This window comes from Tachyglossus aculeatus, chromosome 16 (assembly GCF_015852505.1).
Source record: "Tachyglossus aculeatus isolate mTacAcu1 chromosome 16, mTacAcu1.pri, whole genome shotgun sequence".
Classification (NCBI taxonomy): Eukaryota; Metazoa; Chordata; class Mammalia; order Monotremata; family Tachyglossidae; genus Tachyglossus; species Tachyglossus aculeatus.
The window spans coordinates 42,232,367-42,250,527 of NC_052081.1; the positions used below are offsets into that span (position 1 = coordinate 42,232,367).

The 18,161-nt window shown below is 53.9% G+C and overlaps 1 protein-coding gene across 1 annotated transcript in view; it reads right to left on the bottom strand.

The window, feature by feature from the left end:
• TFAP2E (transcription factor AP-2 epsilon) overlaps positions 1 to 18,161 on the bottom strand; it is a 39,451-nt gene that overhangs the window by 19,564 nt on the left and 1,726 nt on the right. The window contains 4 exon segments of the mRNA XM_038758432.1: positions 13,160 to 13,211; positions 16,365 to 16,490; positions 16,492 to 16,551; positions 16,553 to 16,882. Coding sequence (XP_038614360.1) covers positions 13,160 to 13,211; positions 16,365 to 16,490; positions 16,492 to 16,551; positions 16,553 to 16,882 — 568 coding nt within the window.

The following is an 18,161-nucleotide window of genomic DNA, read 5'->3' on the forward strand; positions in this document are numbered from 1 at the left end:
TTCATCCTCACTCCCAGCCCCACAGCACTTAAATACATATCTGTAATTTATGTATTTATAGTAATGTCTGTCATTCATTCATTCATTCAATCATATTTATTGAGCGCTTACTGTGTGCAGAGCTGTACTAAGCGTTTGGGAAGTACAAGTTGGCAACATATAGAGACGGTCCCTACCAAACAACGGGCTCACAACTGTCTTCCCTTCTGGACCATAAGCTCATCGTGGGCAGGGAATGTGTCTGCTTATTATTTTCTACTCTCCCAAGCTCTTAGTACAGTGCTCTGCACACAGTAAGTGCTCAATAAATACTGACTGACAGCCCACCCACCCACTCCTGGGTATTGATTCATCCAGTGGTGTCGGCTGGCCAGACTCCTGCTTCTTAACCCTTCACTATATTTCCTCACTCCTGCAGAACAGGGTCCCCCAGCCCATCGGGTGGTTGGGCAATCCTGAGGAGATCCTCTCCCCGCCACCTCCCGCCCCTTCCCACTACCATCTCTCCAGAGGTGAAGGAGTCCTGGAGGTTGGGAGAAGGGAGAATGCAGGAACTGAAGCTTCCTGTTCAAGTTCCTGCCGGCCGGCGAGCTCAGTCCGCCGCACAACCTGGAGCCCCTGAAGGTTTGGGGCTAAGCCCTGAAGCTGGGGGCCCAAGCAAGGATTCGGAGTCCTTGGGTGAAAGCCATAATAATAATAACTGTAGCATTTATTAAGCGCTTACTATGTGCCAGGCACTGTTGTAAGCCCTGGGGTGGATACAAGCAAAGCAGTTCCAGTCCCATGTGGAGCTCAGTGTTAAGTCCCCATTTTATAGATGAACTGAGGCACAGAGAAGCTAAGTGAGTTGACCCAGGTCACACAGCAGACAAGTGGCAGAGCAGGGATTAGAATCCAGGTCCTTCTGACTCACAGATCCGTGCTTTATCCACTAAGATACACTGCTTCTGACATGGCCTAGGCCCCGGGAGCAAGCACAGAAACCTAGGAGTGGTGGCAGAACTGTTTTGCAGAGCTGGACGGGCTAGGCCTAGCTTTACTTGATTCACGTCTTGGTGTCCTTCATATAGAGGGAAGGAGTCCGGAGTGGGCCTAAAGATAGTGGGATTCTGTGGGGGTCTCTTGGCCTAGGTTCACCTAGTCCAGGGATGGATAGGAGTGGCCCCCGGCCAAGAAGAGTTTCCCTCCACTGTCTAGAACAGGCTGTCAGTCAATACCAGGACTGGCAGAAGAGGTGATTACCATAGGCTAGCTGTGGGAAGACTTTTAAAATAAAAACCGGGAGAGGGAGGAGAATCAGGTCTACCGTGGCTCGTACCGAGAAATAACTTTTAAGGCCCTATCCTCTTGATGATTTAAAGCAGCAAGCCCCTTTCGCTTAGGAGACTGCAGACAGGCTGAGCAAAGACCCACCAGATTTGGAGGAAAAGGCCAAGAAGCCCAAGGCCAGAGGGCCAGAGCCCACTTGTTCGATAACCCACAGAGATTATTGGTTGGGGTTTGGCACCCCTTTTTTACGGTATTTATGAAGTGCTTACTATGTGCCAGGCACTGTACTAGCCACTGGGGTAGACAAAAGATAATCAGTGTGGGCATAGGTCATGTCCCACATGGGGCTCACAGTCTTAATCTCCATTTTACAGATGAGGGAACTGAGGTACAGAGAAGCTAAGTGACTTGCTCAAGTTCACATAGCAGACAAGCGGTGGAGCCAGAATTAGATTCCAAGTCCTTTTGACTCTACTGGAATGAAACCAGTAGGCCACACTGCTTCTCTCCTCTCATACCTCTCTCCTCTTATTCCCTGACTCCAGCTTCCCCTGCTGTTTGGTCTTGGGGTGTGAGAAGGGAAACAGACACCCTTGTCTGTGCAGTGGGAGGGAGGGAGAGGGACTGGGTGGGAGCAAAGGAGCAGTCCTTGCTTCCCAAAGCCTTCCAGTTCAGCAGAAGCAGGATTCCCTGGGCCTGTGTATGCCACAGGAAGAGAGGTGGATTCGATCATGAGCATGGAACCTGTGGCCTTCAACAAGGTGGGGCAGGGTGGGAGGCTGGGAGTGTGGTGGGGGGAGGGGAGGGAGGAGAGTCGTCAACAAACAGAATAGTTTCTTCCTCCTAATGAGAAAGGCGATGGGGTGTGGCCTAGTGCAAGGGAGGGAAAGGGGCAGGGAGGACATGTTTTCTTTCTATTTTTACAGGGGCTCCCAGCAGGGCCCAGGGGTGGGAGAAGGCAGGACCAAACTGGCCCAGTCTCTCCTGGATCTGCCTCTTTAAGAATCTAGTTTTCACCAATGCAGTCACTAACTCACTCACATGCAAACACATACACCTCACCCTCACCTGGGCACATACCTCATTCACACTCACACCTACTGTCACATGTCCACACTTACTCCTGCATACCCATTCTTGTGCACTTCCATATGCTCTGGCTGAAACACACAGCTTCGCCCAGACACACACATACATACATACACACATGCACACACACACTCTCACAGACCCCCCCCCCCCCAACACACACACACACAGGCATACACACGCAGCCAACCAGCCCACAAAGAGCCGGGAAAGAGCAAGGCAGCACCCCAAGCCAAAACCAGGCCCCAGCCGCCATCCCTTTCCCATCTCCCCGGGGGATTGGGTGGGCAGGTCCCGCCCCTCCCTTCCAGCTGATCCCCAGATACCCAAGGCGAAGGTGACAAAGAGCTCATGCTCCTTCCCCTCCCCCCATCCCTTCCCCCCCAACCCACGCACACCACCTCCACCGGGAAGGACCCAACCGGCCTTTCCGGTCAGGCCTGCTCCCGGGAAGCAGGCCCGGGGAGCTTTCCCCGATCCCGGAGCCCAGTCACCAGCCGAGTGGGAGTCGGGGTGGTTATCGCCGCCCTCGGCCTCAGCAGCTTATTCACCATTCACACGGACCCCGAGCGGACCCATCTCCCAGCTTCCCCGGGCCCGCCCTTCCCACGACCCCTGGATCAGTTTTCTTGCCACCATCAAAGGGAGAGAGCCAGTTGCCGTGTTTGGTCAAGACACATAGTGGCTACTGGGGTGGAAGGAGGAGAAGGAGGGTCAGAGGGGAGAATGGACAGTGACTGTGGGGGACAGAAAAAAACCAAGGGTCTTAGTTTCCTGGGAAAAGTAAAGGTGGGATGACTGCCCAGAGACAGAGGGATGGAAAATTTGACTTTTGGGGATTACTCCGCTTTTTACCTTTTCTCTCTCCAACAGAAACCAGAGCAGGACAGTTTGGGTTGGGGTGGGGGTGGAGATCACGTGTGGCAGGGGTCTCTGACAGGAGGGAGGTGAGTTCCCTGCTGAATCAGCAAGTGGTGGGAGGGGCAGCAGTGGGACAGCTTCTGGAGCTGATGCCATGGGTGAACGCTATTGCCCTCGGCCCCTCTGGCAGTTTGACAACTCAGCCGGGCCCAGGCCTAGGCCTGAGCCCAGGTAAATACTGACCCAACCCTGGTCTGACACCCCTGGCCACTCGCAGGAGAGATTTTGCCTCAGGTGCTTCTGCGTGGGAGAGTGGGTCAGGTCAGTGTCAACACGGCATATTATAAACACACACACACACACAAACACACACACGTACATATTCAGACGACTATACTGGGGCAGAGGTACAGCCACACACTTCCCCAGTCCCTCCAAGAGTGCAACTACCCACACAGACAGACATTCACAGATCCCCACATCAACAGGTCACACCCAACGGTCAATCTCCACACATACTCAGATACACATTCACACCTCCACTTTCAATGCCACATACGTTCCCACACTCTCACATAGAGGTGTGTTTCCTTACCCGTGCAGGCGCACGAACACACTTTCACAACTGTTCCCCCCGCATCGCCCCTCCCCTGCCCCTGAGCAGGAACTGGGAGGTTGGGAACCTACCCTGGGCTTTGGTTTTGGGTGTGGGAAAAGGGAACCCGGGGGAAGAGTGATCCCAGGGGATTTCGAGGGCTCTCTCTTCCTCCTCCCCATCCCTGGGGCTGCTATCTTCCCTGTCTCCTTCCCATTTATCCTGGGCTGGGCCTGGGGGGCCCGTCAGTGGATTTTCAGCAAAAAATAACCGCCGTTGTCATAGTACAATGGATGACGTTTCAGTGGAGTCTCCCTGGCTCAAAGTACACTTTTTGCTTGATTTTATTTTTATCATAAATAACAACAGTATTATTATTTGTGTAAATAATAATGGCATTTGTTAAGTGCATAATATGTGTCAAGCACTGTACTAAGCTGTAGATTGAAGACAATCCTGGTGGACTTTCACAGTCTGGGTATCTTGAGAAAACAGGCCAAGCAAAGACCCCTGTCTACCCCGGGCTTAGGCCCACAAGGCCCCCAACCCACTGCTAATGCTGGGAGGAGGCAGGGCCATAGACAGGCCTTCCACCTGGAAGCTTTCTCATCCCATTTCCCCTGGCCCTGTTTTTCTCCTGCACAGTTACACACATGCATACACACACAGTCACCTACAGCGTCCACACTACCCCGGCAGCGTCACTCAAGACTAGCCCACAACTGCACCAGGCTGCAGTGTGGCTGGCCAGGGCACAGTGAGCTTCCCCTCCCCCTGCTACAGTGAGTCTACCCCTGGCTTCAGCGAGCCTGCCTTTCTCCAGGCTCCCCCAGCCCTAAATCCTACCACAAACGGAGCGAGCCACAACGGAGCTCTTAGCTAGGCCTGGCTCAGCTTACCAGAGGACCAGAGATGCCCACATGAAGCATGAAACATGCAGATAATAATAATAATAATAATAATAATAATAATGGCACTTGTTAAGCGCTTACTATGTGCAAAGCACTGTTCCCCACTTCACCCGCCCTGAGGAAACTTCTCTCACCCCCGAGGGGTCCCTGCAGGTCCTGTGGGTCTGCAGTCCTGGCCTGCAAGGTGGACAGAGGCTCAGATCCCCACCGAGGGCCAGTCCTGGGTTCAGCTGCGCCAGTGGGTGGACGCCTCTGGGCCCTGGGGGGAGTAGGTGCAGGTTTGACTGGGGGAGGGGGCACCGGGGCAGGTGGGGGTGAGGGGAGGGGGGCTCTCGGCCCCTTTAGACCCATTTAGCCCCATGCGAGATTTCATTGGCGGCGAGTTGCCCAGGCCAAGTCTGCGCTGCCTCTTGGCAACTACTTTAACTTGACCAGAAAGCTAATGTCCCCCCAGATACGCATTCACCCGTGGACCAGTTCACTCTCCCAGACACCCGCGTTGAATTTGCACGCCCGCTCACACACGAATACATTTCACCTGCATCCTCACCCGGACAGCCCCCCGGCCGCACACGCCTTCACACCTAACTACATACGTGGGAACACACACATTAACACGTGTTTTCCCACAGCCTCACCCATGCAGCCAGACAGGCGCTCACACGTGCACGCAGAACAGTGCTTAGCGCATAGTAAGCACTTAACAAATACCATCATTATTATTCTAACTCTACGCACAGGCCCCGCAGGCCCCCATGCCGCTGACCTTAATTCCCCCCTCCGCAGAATCCAGCACCTCCTTTAAGTCTTGTACAAGGAGGGGAGAGGGGAGAGGGATCTCAAACAGAACAGAAGCCACCTCGGGGCTTAGGAGCTTCTCAAGCCCACCACCCCGGACACCCAGCTCCCTCCTCCCACTCCATTTTTCCACTCCACCGTTTGTCAGCTGTGTGTCTTTGGGCAAGTCACTTAACTTATCTGAGCCTCAGTTCCCTCATCTGTAAAATGGGGATTAAGACTGTGATCCCCGCATAGGACAACCTCATTGCCTTGTATCTCACTGTTGGGTAGGGATTGTCTCTATATGTTGCCAACTTGCACTTCCCAAGCGCTTAGTATAGTGCTCTGCACACAGTAAGCGCTCAATAAATATGATTGATTGATTCTATCCACCCCAGTGCTTGACACGTAGTAAGCACTTAACAAATACCATAATTATTATTATTATTAACGACTCTTCCTCGGAACCCAAGTTGCAAACACAAGGCTCCCTTCGAGGGGAAGGAAGGAGCTGATCTCCTTGCACTCGCCGGCCGAGCACGACATTCAGTAACTAAGATCCCCGGCCCGGTGTCTCCCCCCCGGAGCCCCCTGGGGACCCCCGGAGACCCTCGAAACCCGTTTTCCACCTTTATCACCCGCAGCCGCGGGGCAGAAGGGCTGCGGGTCCGGTTTGGAGGACAGCCTTGGCCTGCAGCCCTTGGGAACGCCCGGAAGACATATGTGTGCGGGGGCCGGAGAGCGGGGGAAAAGACAAAGACCCGGTTTGGGTGGGTTTGGGGGCTGCGTGTGGGTGGGGAGAGACCCCCGGATAAAACTCAGGGCCGCTGCGAATGCGTTTCGCGGTCGGTCCCGCAGCCTCCAGCCCAGACGGCTCCGAGCGGGAGGGAGACTCTGTGCTCCCATTCATTGCTGGGGAAAGTCACTGTTCATAATAATGATGGTATTTGTTGAGCGCTTACTATGTGCCAAGGATTGTTCTTAGCGCTGGGGTAGATACAAGGGAATCAGGGTGTCCCACGTGGGGCTCACAGTCTTAATCCCCATTTTACTGATGAGGTAACGGAGGCACAGAGAAGTTAAGCGGCTTGCCCAAGGTCACACAGCAGAAAAGTGGTGGAGCCAGGATTAGAACCCAAGTCCTCTGACACCCAAGCCCGGGATCTTTCCACTGAGCCACGCTGCCGGGAACGCAGTATTTATGGCTGTATTGTAATTATAATAATAATAATAATAATGGTATGTGTTAAGATCTTACTATGTGCCAAGCACTGTTCTAAGCGCTGGGGTAGATACAAGGTAATCAGGTTGTCCCACATGGGGCTCACAGACTTAATCCCCATTTTACAGACGAGGGAACTGAGGCCCAGAGAAGTTAAGTGACTTGCCCAAAGTCCCAGAGCTGACAAATGGTAGAGGCGGGATTAAAACCCACTACCTCTGACTCCCAAACCCGGCTGCTTGGACTGTGAGCCCCACGTGGGGCAACCTGATCACCTCGTATCCTCCCCAGCTCTTAGAACAGTGCTTTGCACATAGTAAGCGCCTAACAAATGCCATCATTATTATTATTATTACGGTGATCCGAGAGGCTCCGGGGAGATCACTCCTCTCCCTAAAGAATTAGCCACGCTGCTTCTCTGTACTTTCCTAAGTGCTCAGTACAGGGCTCTGCACACAGTAAGCGCTCAATAAATACGACTGAGTGAATGCGGGAGGGGGAGAGAGGGGGGGACTGTACTGAACGGCTCACGGAAGATGAAAGCGGTCGGTCGGCGGTGTTCCACGCGCCCCGTGGGGCCGCCAGCCCCGAGAAGCCCCCTTGTAAATCTCTCCACCTCGTAACTTTTACTGCTCGCCCGTAAACGGCCAAAAACGTCTCTCGTCGGAACTGGGCTCCCCTCTCGCCCTGCCCTCTCCTCTCCCCAACCAGGTGACGTTTCTTTAAAAAACAAAAAACCAAAAAACAACTCCAGGGGGTGGGCACGAGTGGAGGGGCCGAAGGCCGGCTGAGTCCTAGAGGAGTCCTAGTGGTATTTATTAATAATAATGGTATTTGTTAAGCGCTTACTATGTGTCAAGCACTGTCGGGAAGGGGAGACATTTATTAAAAGTTAAGGAGATCCCCCCATCCCGCCCGGGGCTCCTAGCTTTTGGGGGCGGGGGCGAAGCGGAGGGACAGGAAACTGGGCTAATTCTTTAAGGAGAGGAGTGATCTTCCCGGAGCCTCTCGGATCACCATAATAATAATAATAATAATGGCACTTGTTAAGCGCTTACTATGTGCAAAGCACTGTTCTAAGACAAGGTGATCAGGTTGTCCCACGTGGGGCTCACAGTCTTCACCCCCATTTTACAGATGAGGGAACTGAGGCTCAGAGAAGTTAAGTGACTTGCCCAAAGTCACACAGCTGACGAGTGGCAGAGTCGGGATTAGAACCCATGACCTCTGACTCCCAAACCCGGGCTCTTTCCACTGAGCCACGCTCAGGAACCGTAGGATTTCCTAATATTTGTTATTCACCAAACAGCAAGTTTATGTCTCAGATTAATCTGGGTTTCATAGAATTTGGACTCTTCCTTGCAACTATCTCCTGGGTATGAGGCAGGTAGACAACGGTGAGTACCACCTTCTGGCTGTCTGATTATTTTGACTATTATCTCAGACGCTGGCAAGGCCACAAAATCCAATGTTTGAAAGAAGAAAAATTAAAATAAAACTCTCCCCTGGGCTCCTCCGCCGAAGAAACATGGTCCCAGGGAGAACCCCCCCTTCCAGTCTCCCCGCCCCAAGGAGAGATTCTCTTTACCCCCATTGACCACCCACCCCATATCCCGCATCGGCCGGCCGAGGCGCGGTATAGCCGGCTTCTCGCTCCGCGGCGGCGGTGGTGTTGTCGGGACCGGCCGCGGCCCCTCGCAGTTGCCCTTCCCCCGGAATAACGCTTCTCGGGGAAAACCCCTTGGGGCAACGCCCCTGCAGCCGGGCGAAACCAGCCGCCCCGTCTCACTACACAACCGTGTCCACAACTGGGCATCTCGGCCTGTCCCCCGCAACAGCAACAACCCGTGCCCCCTCGAAGAGGAGCCATCCCCGTCGGTGCGAGATTGTGTGTGTGTGCTTCGCTGTGGGTACTGAAGCTCCCCGAAGCTTGTTCTTTAAAATTCCTCACCCCCTCACCCCCACGCAGGCACCCATCACATACGAACACACCCTCACACCCTCCCAGACCCAAAGATATACATGCAAGCACAATCACGCTCATGCAAACGCACACACAACACGCCCAGACACAGACACAGGCACACATTCCCTAGCACGGGCACTCCTATCCCCGCGCCTTTTTCCTGCGCCTCTTCCCGCCGCATTTCCACCCCGCCCGACTCCCCGGGACCCTAGGGGAGACACGGCTGCTTAGGGGACCCCCGGGGTGGGGAAGGGGCACGGAGTGAGGAGGGGGAGAGGGAGACCCAGCCGACGACACGTTTCTCCCGGCTCCAGGGCCTACGAGGCCTTCGCCCTCCTCCTTCCCTTTCAAGTTGCAAGCTTCGGGATCCATCGGATTCCCACGGCACCCCGATTGACCCCTCAAGGCTAGAAGAACTCGGGGTAACCAGCTGGTGGAACCGGTAACCAGCCCCCGGCCCGGTCAAAGGCCTCCCTCTCTCTACCTCCACCTCCCCGAGCAGCGTCTGTCTGGCGCCTCCCGTGTTTTCCCTGCCCGAGCCGACCGAGAGTCTCTCTCCCACCCCCACCCCATAACCAGTCCAGCACCCCGATCCCAGGATGCCCAGATCCCGGGATGCAGAGATCCGGAAAGACCCGGACACACACTTGAAGCCAGGGAGAAGCAGTCAATTTGTAGTTAATTTTTCCAAATCATCTGGATATTTTAGGTTTCGAAATATCCCTTGACTTCAATTCTTCAGCTATTTCAAGCCAGAATGCTGCTTTCACTTGAAATACCTGAATAACTGATGCTCAAGTGTCTTGGTTTTGGCTCCAATGCTCCAGATAATTGTCGGACATTGATCTGATCTATAGGCAAAGCCCCATCTCTCACACTTTTTCCAGTTCCTTAGTACAGTGCTCTACACGCAGTAAGTGCTTTTACAAACACTCTCCCTATGACTACAAATCTTGAGATGGACACAGTCAATTATGTGTCTCTGGACTCTCACCCAGGGACACTCTAGGGATGGACTGGCTACCCAATCTTTTGGCTTCTAATTTGTGAGAAAAGAGACCAATGAGGGAAGACTTACAGATGGGTTAGTTTGTTGGGGGGGATGGTAATCTCCAAACAATCTCCCCTGACTCCTAGATTGCTGATGCCCCTGGAAGAAGCAGCATCCTTTTTTCTCCACCTGCATGCATCCTTCTAGGGCACCCCCTGTGAACCCCAGCAGTAGCCCTTCCCCCAGAATCCCTCCCCTCACCCTCCACTGGGGATAGTGGGCCGGGTCCTATTAATAATAGTAGTATTTGTTAAGCACCTACTATGTGCCAGATATTCATTCATTCAATCATTCAATCACATTTATTAAGTGCTTTACAGTATGCAGAGCACTGTACTAAGCACTTGGGAAAGAACAAGACAACAATAAAGTGACAATCCCTGCCCACAAGCTCACAGTCTGGGGGGCGGGGAGAGACAGGCAGCAGTATAAATAAATAAAATTAAAGATATATAAATAAGTGCTGTGGGGCTGGTAGGGGGCTGGAAGAGCAAAGGAAGCAAAGTCAGGGAACTGTTCTAAGTGCCGGAGAGGTTACAAGCCGATCAGGTTGGACACAGGAGGCTCCCACTTTCAATCCCCATTTTACAGATGAGGTAACTGAGGCACGGAGAAGTGAAGGGGCTTGCTTGAGGTTACACAGCAGAGAAATGGCAGAGATAGAATTAGAACCCATGACCTTCTGATTCCCAGGCCCTTGCTCTATCCAGAATGCCATACTGCTTCTCTATGGCTCTATTCCTGAACACCCCCCTGCCCTCTCCACCCCCACTTCCCCTCACTTAAGGGGGCCCTTTCTGGGCCAAAGCTGAGGAGAAGCAGTGTGAGGGAAACCTGGGGAGAAGGTGCTGGGCCTAGAGGGTGGGTTTAGGTACCAGGTGACTAGGCCCTACTCCCTGGCCCTCTTACCCCAACATGAGCCCAAGTCAACCTCCACAAGTTCGGAAGAGAACATGGAAATTGAAGGGCCAATCAGAGCTAGGCCTCAGCAAGATCTCCAGCCCAGCGGACTCTGGAGACACGCTGGGCCCTGTTTTCCTTCTACTCCCAGGGAGATTCAGAACCCCCCCCCACCCCAGCCCAATCCCTCCATTTTGGTCCCCTCCCAACTCCCGGCAAATCAGCTTTAGCTCTCTGAGAGCCCCAGGGCCAGCTTGCATCCCCCCACCACCACCACTGCTACCACCCCTCGGGTGCCATGGCAACTGGCCAGGCCTACCCCTGCCTGAGTCCCTGTACCACCAAGCCCAGGAGGGCCCTCGCCTCTCTCTCTCTCTCTCTCTCTCTCTCTCTCTCTCTCTCTCACACACACACACACACACACACACACACACACACACACACACACGACAGAGTGACCGCTCCCAAGCCGGTCTCCTCTCCTGAGGAAGATGGATGCCCACAGACACCCGGAAACCAGGAAGGCGTTCCAGACTGGAGCCGAGGGAAAAACTAAGGGCAGAGCTGGGTCCAAACCTCTCCGGTCACCTGAAGCACTGCTGCTGTTCATTCAGTGCTAAATGGATAACAATCATAACACGTCTTCGACGCTTACCATGTTCCACTTTTAAAATTCCAGAATATGCACACGTTTAAATATTATGTAGGATTATTCTAATTTATATTTACACCTTCATCCTAAACCACCGACTTTTGGGGACTGATGCTTCCTTCTCCCCAACTTTTATCTGCCTGCCCTTCCACCCACTGGTTTGGATCCTCTCCATGGGACTTCCTTTCCCTGCTGTTCCCCAGGCAAAGAAGGTCCCGAGTCAGTTAAAGTGAAAGCTTTCAGGTTGGGGTTCATTTGGGAGGTTTGAAGGACCTCATTTCTCATTCTGGAATTTTGAGCTACTTGCTCCCGTCTCTCCTATTCTTTCCACTAGCAGTTTCATCGCAGGTGGTATTTGGGTTTCAAGGGGATTTTTGTTTTTGTTTTTTCCTCCAGCCTCTGCTAGTTTTCTCCTGCTATCCCCTACGCCCTCTTCTCTGCTCCTTTCCCCGGCTCACACGCACCTGACCGGGACCCTAGGGTAAAGCCCCAGAGTGTGTGTGTGTGACAGTGTGTGTGTGTGTGTGTTTAGGAGGGGATGTTGGAAAGACACACACACTCCCAGACACACACGCATCGTTCCACCCATTAGGTCTTGAGTATTGGAGACCATGAGGTTTTGGGAGGAGGAACAATCGAAGGGAGCACTTTAGAGAGGAATTTTTAATTGCCCATTTTAAAAACAGAACAGACCAACTTCCAGGCGGGAATGAAGCCGGAATATTTTCTTCTGGAGGATTTTCCTCGCCATGGTCAGAAAAAAAATAATCAGGAATTTCCTCGGTATTTTAATTTTTTTAAAAAGACTTCATTGAGTTTTCTTTCTTTCCTCTTTTTCCCCTTTGCATTTTTCCTGCGGGGAGGAGGTTTGCCTCTCTTGAACGATCTCCCGTCTCCCATCTCTCGTCCGTCTAGCTTTCGCTTCCCAGCGACTCCCCTCATTTGGGATATTTTCCGCTCGGAGCGGCTGCCCAAACCCCGACCTTTCCGGGCCCCGGGGGCGATCTGGATTGCCGCTCTCCGCCTTCCCCCTTTGCCCCTTCAGTACCGACTCCTGGAGCCCGAGAATATTTCCTTTCGAGAAGCAGGGGCGCCCGGCGGACGAGAGACACACAGAGAGTGACAGGGGCAGAGAGACGGGCCGAGAGAGACAGAGAGAGAGAGAGGAAAAAACCCGGTCGAAATCTCGCTGAGTCCCTAACCGGATTGGGATCAACCCCCGTTTATAACACAGGCCTCCCCCGAAATCCGGTGGGAATACGACCCCCCTCTCTCCCTGCCGCTTCCCTCCGGGGAACTGGGAAGTGACTTAACTAGTTCTGCAAATTAATTCCAGATCCAGAAATCAATCCAACTCCACCCTGTCCCGACGGGGAGGGAGGGGGAGGGAGGCTAGCGGCCCCTCGGGTCCCAATCCTCTTTCTACCGCTCCCACAACCCGGATTGGAAGCTCGAGAAGGCCGGCCGACGAGGGAAAACAACTTTTTCTTCCCGACGCAATTTCCCCCCGCTTCCCCGTCGGGTCCGCTTACATCGCTCTCCTCGTTTATACGTCCGAGAGGGGCCGAGAAGCCGGCGGAAGGGGGGATGATAATAATGGTATTTGTTAGGCGCTTACTATGTGCCAAGCACCGTCGGACAGGCCGGGGCGCGGGATTTGCGGACGGCTTCGCTGTCCACCGGCGGGGAATGAGGGGTGGGAGGGGGAACGATCCCGGGAGGGAATGAAAGCGGGCCGCCAACGGGGCTTCGGGACGAAGTCCGAAGAGAAAGGGCCACAACGCAGGGCGCGTTAAATTGGGCCTCAACTTCTCCGGGTGAACCGCGGAGGCCGGCGGCTCCCGACGGCGGGGCTTCCCTTACCTTTCTTGATGACCGACTGATCCAGCAGGCTCAGGCCCGCCTCGTCCACCGCCTGCAGGGGAGGACGGGAGGGAGGTTAGGACCATATATATATATATATATGACCTGTATATATGTTTGTACATATTTATTACTCTTTATTTTACTTGTACATATCTATTCTATTTATTTTATTTTGTTAGTATGTTTGGTTTTGTTCTCTGTCGCCCCCTTTTAGACTGTGAGCCCACTGTTGGGTAGGGACTGTCTCTATATGTTGCCAACTTGGACTTCCCAAGCGCTTAGTACAGTGCTCTGCACACAGTAAGCGCTCAATAAATATGATTGATTGATTGCCCGGTCTCCGGGCCCCCAGGCCCCCCACGCCCCCTCCCCCAGTCTCCAACTCTCACTTCTAGGCGACCCGGCCCCGAGGGGCAACCCCCACCCCAGAGCCTGTGCTTGAATTGTCTCTATTGGTCGCTGAATTGTGCTTTCCAAGAGCTTAGTACGGTGCTCTGCACGCAAGAAGCGCTCAATAAATACGGCTGAATGAATTAATGAACGAGAGGGTCTTCTCCGTCCCGCCCGGGACAACCAACTGGACCGAAAGACCCTGTCCCGGGCCCCGGGTAGCAGTCCGTCTTAGTGGATAGAGACCGGGCCTGGGAATCAGAAGACGTGGGTCCTAATCCCGGCTCCGCCACTTGCCTGCTTTGTCTGCTTGTGACCTTGGGCAAGCCGCTTCGCTTCTCTGGGCCTCAGTTCCCTCATCTGTAAAATGGGGATGAAGGCTGTGAGCCCCACGTGGGACAACCCGATTACCATGTATCTACCCCAGCGCTTGGCGCATAGCAAGCGCTTAACAAATAGCATCATTATGATGATGATGATGATTAGCCCGGCGCAGAGGCAGCCTGGACCCCAGGCGGCGGCCCCTTCTCGACCGCAGCCAGCGGGGGGGAGGGGGTGAGTGAATGGACGCCTCCTCTAGGAAGGGACAGCAGCCGGGCCCGAGCTCGAGGCCTCGGGGCGCGGGAAATCGAAGCACCGCCCGTCCTAAAAACAGTCTCTAGACTCTGAGCTCGTTGTGGGCAGGGATTATTATTAATAATAATGATAATTCTGCTATTCTTTAAGCGCTTACTATCATCATCAATCGTATTTATTGAGCGCTTGCTATGTGCAGAGCACTGTACTAAGCGCTTGGCTACTATGTGCTAGTCTCCAGACTAAGCGCTGGGGTGGATACAAGCAAATCAGGTCGGACACAGTCCCTGTCCCACATGGGACTCCCAGTCTCAATCCCCCTTTTACAGATGAGGTAATAGAGGTCCAGAGCAGTGAAGTGACTAGCCCAAGGCCACACAGCGGGCAAGGGAACCTTCCGACTCCCACGTCCGTGCTCTCTCCACTATGCCAGGCCGCTTCGCTCACGGCCTCTCTTTATGGCTATGTTGTACTTTCCCGAGCGCGTCGCGCAGCGTTCTGCCCACAGTAAGCGCTCGATAACTGCGACTGGATGAACGGAACGAATCCCGGACGGCCGAAGGGAATAATAATAATAATAATAATAATAACGATGGCATTTGTTAAGCGCTTACTATGTGCAAAGCACTGTTCTAAGCGCTGGGGGATACAAGATAATAATAATAATGACATTTGTTAAGCGCTTACTATGTGCAAGCACTGTTCTAAGCGCTGGGGGAGATACAAGATAATAATAATGATGACATTTGTTAAGCGCTTACTATGTGCAAGCACTGTTCTAAGCGCTGGAGGAGATACAAGATAATAATAATACCGATGGCATTTGTTAAGCGCTTACTATGTGCAAAACACTGTTCTAAGCGCTGGGGAGATACAAGATAATAATAATAATGATAGTATTTGTTAAGCACTTACTATGTGCGAAGCACTGTTCTAAAAGCTGGGGGGACACAAGATAATAATAAGGATGATTGTATTAAGCGCTTACTATGTGCCAGGCACTGTTCTAAGCGCTGGGGGTGGGGGATACAAGGTGATCAGGTTGTCCCACGTGGGGCTCCCGGTCTTCATCCCCCTTTTCCAGATGAGGGAACCGAAGCCCAGAGAAATATAATAATAATAATAATAATAATAATAGCATTTGTTAAGCACTTACTATGTGCAGAGCACCGTTCTAAGCGCTGGGCGGGGGGGGGGGGATACAAGGTGATCAGGTTGTCCCATGTGGGGCTCACAGTCTTAATCCCCATTTTACAGATGAGGCCACTGAGGCTCAGAGAAGTGAAGTGACTTGCCCAAGGTCACACAGCATACATGTGGCGGAGCTGGGATTCGAACCCCTGACCTCTGACTCCAAAGCCCGTACTCTTTCCACTGAGCCACGGAGAAATGAAGTGACTCTCCCAAAGTCACCCAGCTGACAAGCGGCGGAGCCGGGATTAGAACCCTTCTAGACCTTCTAGACTGTGAGCCCACTGTTGGGTAGAGACCGTCTCTACATGTTGTCAACTTGTACTTCCCAAGCGCTTAGTACAGTGCTCTGCACACAGTAAGCACTCAATAAATACGATTGAATGAGTGAATGAACCCACGCCCTCTGGCCCTCTTTCTAGACCGTGAGCCCACTGTCGGGTAGGGGCCGCCTCTATGTGTTGCCAACTTGTACTTCCCAAGCGCGCGGTACAGTGCTCCGCACACGGTAAGCGCTCAATAAATACGATTGAATGAATGACTGAACCCCCGCCCTCTTGCCCTCTTTCTAGACTGCGAGCCCACTGTCGGGTAGGGGCCGTCTCTATGTGTGGCCAAGTTGGACTTCCCAAGCGCTTAGTACAGTGTTCTGCACACAGTAAGCGCTCAATAAATACGATTGAATGAGTGAATGAACCCACGCCCTCTGGCCCTCTTTCTAGACTGTGAGCCCACTGTCGGGTAGGGGCCGTCTCTATGTGTGGCCAACTTGGACTTCCCAAGCGCTTAGTACAGTGTTCTGCACACAGTAAGCGCTCAATAAATACGATTGAATGAGTGAATGAACCCACGCCCTCTGGCCCTCTTTCTAGACTGCGAGCCCACTGTCGGGTAGGGGCCGTCTCTATGTGTGGCCAACTTGGACTTCCCAAGCGCTTAGTACAGTGCTCTGCCCACAGTAGATTGATTGATTGATCGGCCCCGAGCCACATCCCCGACGGCCGAAGGGACCGGCTCCTTGTGGCCCCTTGCGGGGCCTCCTCACCTGGAGGTCGTCGAGGCCGTGGTGGGCGGCCAGCCCGTGGAGGCCGAGCGCGCCGTCGGGGAGTCCGTGCGGGCCGTCGGCGAGTCCGTGCAGCAGGCGGGGGACCCCGGGGTAATCCCTGCGGGGGGTCCAGCCCCAGGGCGCGGTGCGTCGGCGCCAGGAGCCCCGGCTCGTCCGGCCGGCCGCGCTGCGAGGCCCAGCCGGGCTGCGGGGCCGGGGGGGGGCGGCGGCGGCGGCGGCGGGGGCGGCGGGGGCAGCGGCGCCAGCCCCCCGAAGGGGTCGGCCAGGTGCGGGAAGCCCGGCTCCTGGGCCTGGCCGTAGGGCAGCGGCGGCTGCGGGTAGGGCGGCGGGAAGTAGGGCGGCTGGAAGTCGGAGGCCGGGGTGTGGCAGAGCGGGGGAGCCGCCGAGTAGGCCGCCGCCGCCGCCGCCGCCGCCGCCGCCGCCGCCGCCTGGTTGAGGGTGGACAGCTGCGACAGGCGGCCTCCCCCCGCGGCGCCGTTCAGCCCGTCCGGACGGTCCTGGCCGGAGGGAAACGGACCCACACAACGCCGGACGCCGTCGGCGCCGAGGCCACCGGACGGGCCCCCAACCCCAAACTCCCCTCCCTCCCTCGGCCCTCCTCCCCCTTAATAATAACCATGATGGTGGTGCGATGTGCCACGCACTGTTCTAAACGCTGGGGAGTTTACAAGGCCATCAAATTGTCCCACGATGGGGGGGCTCACCGTCTTAATCCCCATTTTACAGATGAACTTCTCCGGGCCTTCCCCGCCCTACAGCACTGGCCCGTCGCTATACACATTTGTCACTCTATTTCGTTTCTACCTCTTTGTTGATTTGAGTAATGATTGACTTGATTGCTTTTGTCGATTAAGCGCTTACTATGTGCCAAGCACTGTTCTAAGCGCTGGGGAGCTTACAAGGCCATCAAGTTGTCCCACGCTGGGGGGGCTCGCAGTCTTAATCCCCATTTTACAGATGAACTGCTCCGGGCCTTCCCCGCCCTACAGCACTGGCCCGTCTCTCTACACATTTATCACTCTATTTCGTTTCTACCTCTTTGTTGATTTGAGTAATGATTGACTTGATTGCTTTTGTCGATTAAGCGCTTACTATGTGCCAAGCACTGTTCTAAGCGCTGGGGAGCTTACAAGGCCATCAAGTTGTCCCACGCTGGGGGAGCTCACAGTCTTAATCCCCATTTTACAGATGAACTGCTCCGGGCCTTCCCCGCCCTACAGCACTGGCCCGTCGCTCTACACAGTTATCACTCTATTTCGTTTCTACCTCTTTGTTGATTTGAGTAATGATTGACTTGATTGGTTTTGTCGATTAAGCGCTTACTATGTGCCAAGCACTGTCCTAAGCGCTGGGAATTTTACAAGGCGATCGGGTTGTCCCACGCTGGGGGGGGCTCACAGTCTTAATCCCCATTTTACAGATGAGGGAACTGAATTTCCCTCGGCCTTCTCCGCTTTACAGCACTGGCCCGTCGCTCTACATATTTATCACTCTATTTCGTCTTTACCTCTTTACTACTCTGTTGATTTGAGTAATGATTGACTTGATTGGTTTTGCCGTCTGTCTCCCCCCTTCTAATAATAATAATGATAATAACGATGGCGTTTGTTCAGCGCTGGGGAGTTTACAAGGTGATCAGGTTGTCCCACGCCGGGGTGGGGGTGGGGGGGCTCACAGTCTTAATCCCCATTTTACAGATGAGGGAACTGAACTTCTCTGGGCCTTCTCCACCCTATAGCACTAGCCTGTCGCTCTACGTATTTATCACTCTATTTC